Source organism: Nicotiana tabacum, chromosome 15, assembly GCF_000715075.1.
Source record: "Nicotiana tabacum cultivar K326 chromosome 15, ASM71507v2, whole genome shotgun sequence".
In the NCBI taxonomy this organism is placed as follows: domain Eukaryota; kingdom Viridiplantae; phylum Streptophyta; class Magnoliopsida; order Solanales; family Solanaceae; genus Nicotiana; species Nicotiana tabacum.
Window position 1 is genome coordinate 6,705,581 of NC_134094.1, and position 4,015 is coordinate 6,709,595.

Consider the following 4,015-nt stretch of genomic DNA (forward strand, 5'->3'; position numbering starts at 1 on the left):
AAAGAAGATGAAGCATACTTTTTGGTTTTGTCAAGCCAACCAATTTAGAAGTTCAATTTGGGCAACTAGCTTTTGAAGTGAATATTGATGTCATTGCATACATCACTATGGGCATTCTTTAACTATAAATAGGTGCCTCTACCTCCATTTGTAATCACACCAAAATAAAGAGAAAGAGAGTGATTTACAGAGTAAGAAGCAAAATATTTTGTGAGGAAAAATATAGAGAGATTGAGCCGTATTGTAGTGAGGTGAAAAAATCAAAAGAAGGTTATTTCTTTGGAGTGTTTAGTGGTTTGGACTATTTTACTCGGTACCACAAATTGTAAAATCCTCGCTATAGTGAAATCAGTTGCTCCTCTCGGGCCGTGGGTTTTCAATTATTCAGAAGGGTTTTTCACGTAAATATCTCGGTGTCCTTATTTCTCTTATTATTACCGTTGATTACAGTATTATAGTAATCTGCATTTATTATAGTCGTATACCGTGCATATTATCTCTGTGGGGATTAAATTTCCCAACACTTGAAGCTGGTGAGCCGGCTAAACCCAATTAAATGCAAAATCATACGAAACATATCATACTTAGTCGGTGTTGAGTCTAGAGAAAATACTTCTGCAACATCTTGACATTATTTTGCATGGACTGATAATGTTTATAGGTATACTCAATAAAATCTCCTTTAGCCTAGGAATATCCTCCTCAGCAACAACCACAGAAAAAGCCATCCACTTAAGAACTTCGTCAAATGGACGGGCAAAATTATCAGCAGTGATAACTGGAACACACTCATAATATATCACCTCGACAATGTTCGGGTTGTTAACTTCGTAACCCATCGGACAAAGGCAGAACTTGCTTGATTTCATGTGTTCGTATTAAGACATAACTCTTGAGACTCTATGGGGTAAAGGTCCATAAATTTTTATGGATTCATCTTTGTCCCTCCAATACTTAAGAAGTTTGGGACGGACCGGACCGGACCGATCATATTTCCAGCGAAAAAGGCAAGAATCGGGCGTTGTGACACTCTTTTTCCGCCAAGGTTTCTAAGAGGCCTCTTGGGATTCCTTATCGTGGTCTCTAGAAGGGAAACATCTTTCCCTGCAACAAATATTCCTTCTGATATATCTGCATTGCATAGATCTTTTATGGTGTTTCTACATAGCTCATCGTGGTCCTTTAGAATATAAGGTCCCTGTAAGAATTTGTTAAAACATAGGGTAGTTAGAAAATATAAAAATATCCATCAATCCAAAACACAAAAGTTATGAAATCAATAACCAGAAAATGTTCAAAAACTCATCCAATAATTGCAAATTCCCTCTAGAGCTGCACTGACATTTGAACATGCATACAGTGCTTGTACATGCATTTTAACACAAGAAACAGAAAGAGTTTCGTATCTTTACTATTCAGTTTCATATGCAGTACTAAAAGCAGTCTACTATTGGTTCTAAGTGTAGAAAGATCTTTGTAGTTTCACAGCCAATAGTTTGACACTTGTGATTACTTCTATTTTAATATGCTTTTTTTATAAGGTAAATAATCTTATTAATACTGGAAAAATCTTCCATAAACAAGCAATATAGCAAAAAGTAGAGAACCTCTCCAAACAGGATAGAGGGGCGGGGCCATTATCCATAGAGTTTCGAACTGCGCGCCACTAGCCCTCGAGAATTTCTTGGTTAATAGAGAATTCAATAGCCGATGGTTGCTGGTCAATATACAGAAAGCAAAATCTGAAGTCATAATACATTTACAACTATCTCACAAGACGTGACCCAAGCAGTTTATAATAGTGGGTAGAGAGACTTTTGAATTGCTAATATATACGATATGTTCATTTAACTACTCTAGCTTCTACTATGACCTACATGTTGAAATTCATGAAAACTTCAATTTCAGATTTTTCATTAATGACATGTCAGCTACTGCTTTAACAACTGGACCTTGCAAAACAGGAAAAATAATGATGTTATGATTGTTAAGCTTCTTGACAGTGGGGATTGTTAATTACTCAATTTTAGAATCACAAACAGAAATATGTCATATCTGAGTACATATTCCACCAAAGAAAAACAAAACACAATCACTCAGTAACATCATATCGAAGGATATCATCATAACCAAGAAAATAAGCTATCTAAAACTATAATCAAATGTCTCTTAAAGGCAGATACATTCCTGAACAAAGGAGTATGAAAGCCCTGATCATCTCTAACTAGTAGGGCATTCTCAATCTCTCTTTTGGAATATGCAAGTGCCTCATCCGGAGTCAACGATGCTATGTATCAGTATAAAGATCAAGATATAATAAGGATAAACTAATTTGCCAGTAATATTTCTAAGGAATATAACACCAAAATAAAACTTACCGGCAGATTATTGGACATATTATTAACAGGTGAAGGAGGGGAGATAAATTTATCAACTGCAGTGACATGCTTCCTATGTTTCCTCTGTCTCGAAACTTGCTCTCGTTTTTCTAGAGCTTGCATTCTTTGAATTAATATGTCAGTAGAGTTGATTGAAACAACTAGGAGAGGTGTGTGTGCTGAAAATCAATCTCACCATGGGTGCTCACAAAGTAGAGAAGAAGAAAAATGTGAGAGTCAAAGAATAAAGAATGACTTCGGAGAAAACAAAGTGGGATAAGTCATGAAGTCTCAAATCTGAAGGGATAGATGGCAACATCCTAGTTTCTAAAGTTGGTTATGATAGATTAAATTTGGACCGTGTAAATAATAACATAATTTAGGAACCTTCTCATACATATAAGAAGGTTCACACGTATGAGAGATAGAAAGGAATATTAGTTGGTTATTTTGTTATAATTAGTCTAGTACAAACATGACAAGTGTACAAATACTATAGGATTCTTCTATTTCTATTTTTTATTCTAGTTTTCTTTTACCAGGAATATACTTGTATAAATATACATGGCTTGTACAGAAAGAAATCAATCAGAAGATACAGAAAATTTTCTACATTTTCCCTTCTTTCTTTCATGGTATCAGAGCAGTAGCTCGATCCAAGGGAATTCAGCTTCGTCTCTCCTCTGATTTTCACTTTAGTTTGTTTTTCATTCTCTTTTCATCATGCCTGATTCAACTGAAATTCAATCAAGTGGGTCTTCAACTGGAAATGGACCCAATTTTGATTCAAATCACCCTTACTTCCTTCACTCCTCATATGCACCTGACATGAGCTTGGTGAATGCTGTTTTCGATGGAAAAGGTTATCAGGGCGGGAAGAGATCTATCTTAATAACTCTTTCAGCAAAGAACAAGTTGGGCTTTATAAAGGGGAATTGCCCAGCTCCAGCTCCTACTTCCAAAGACTTTCAACCATGGAGTAGATATAATGACATGGTTACATCCTGGCTGTCGAATTCTCTCTCCAAAGATATTGGAAACAGTGTAATCTACTCCAAATCTGCAACGAATTTATGGACCAGTTTGGAACATAGATTTGGACAGTCGAATGGTGCAAAGTTATACCATCTGCAGAAAGATTAGCTGGATTAACTCAAGGAACAAGTGACATAGCTAGTTACTTCACAGAGCTTAAACGATTATGGGATGATTTAGATTCACTTAATTGCAACATCAAATGTACATGCACTTGTGTCTGCGAGGGAAAGAAACCACATGAAAAATCACAAGAGGATGAAAGACTCATTCAATTTTTGATGGGGTTGAATGAAGTATATGGTTAGGCTAGAGGAAACATAATCATGATAGACCCTCTACTCAGTATGGTCGATTAGACACTCCTTAAGGAACGGTTTTACAGCTAGGAGCGTCTCCTCTGCCACAGATGTGGAGGCTCCCTTACCAAGAGATTTTGTGATGCTGCAGTGAGGGGGAGGTGACCCATATCATCTAGGGGAAGCATTGGGAGTCGTATCCTCACCGGCTATTTCGCAGCTCTCGTTGAGGACAGTTATGAGGTTGGTCGGTAAGTTATTTGTTATCCTCGCCATTTTTTCTCAGTTACCTGCCATGTCAGA

The 4,015-nt window shown here is 36.7% G+C and overlaps 1 protein-coding gene and 1 long non-coding RNA gene across 2 annotated transcripts; one reads left to right on the plus strand and one right to left on the minus strand.

The window, feature by feature from the left end:
- Nucleotides 1-594: 594 nt before the first annotated feature.
- Nucleotides 595-2,727, minus strand: LOC107817789 (uncharacterized). Its single transcript, XR_012699508.1, has 2 exons — nucleotides 2,379-2,727; nucleotides 595-1,198 (listed from the first exon to the last, which is right to left on the minus strand). It is a non-coding gene; the product is annotated as an uncharacterized LOC107817789 (long non-coding RNA).
- A 374-nt stretch (nucleotides 2,728-3,101) lies between these two features.
- LOC142169518 (uncharacterized) lies at nucleotides 3,102-3,521 on the plus strand. The gene has a single exon (XM_075231386.1). It carries the CDS (start codon nucleotides 3,102-3,104, stop codon nucleotides 3,519-3,521), a length of 420 nt encoding a protein of 139 aa, XP_075087487.1.
- The last annotated feature ends 494 nt before the right edge of the window (nucleotides 3,522-4,015 follow it).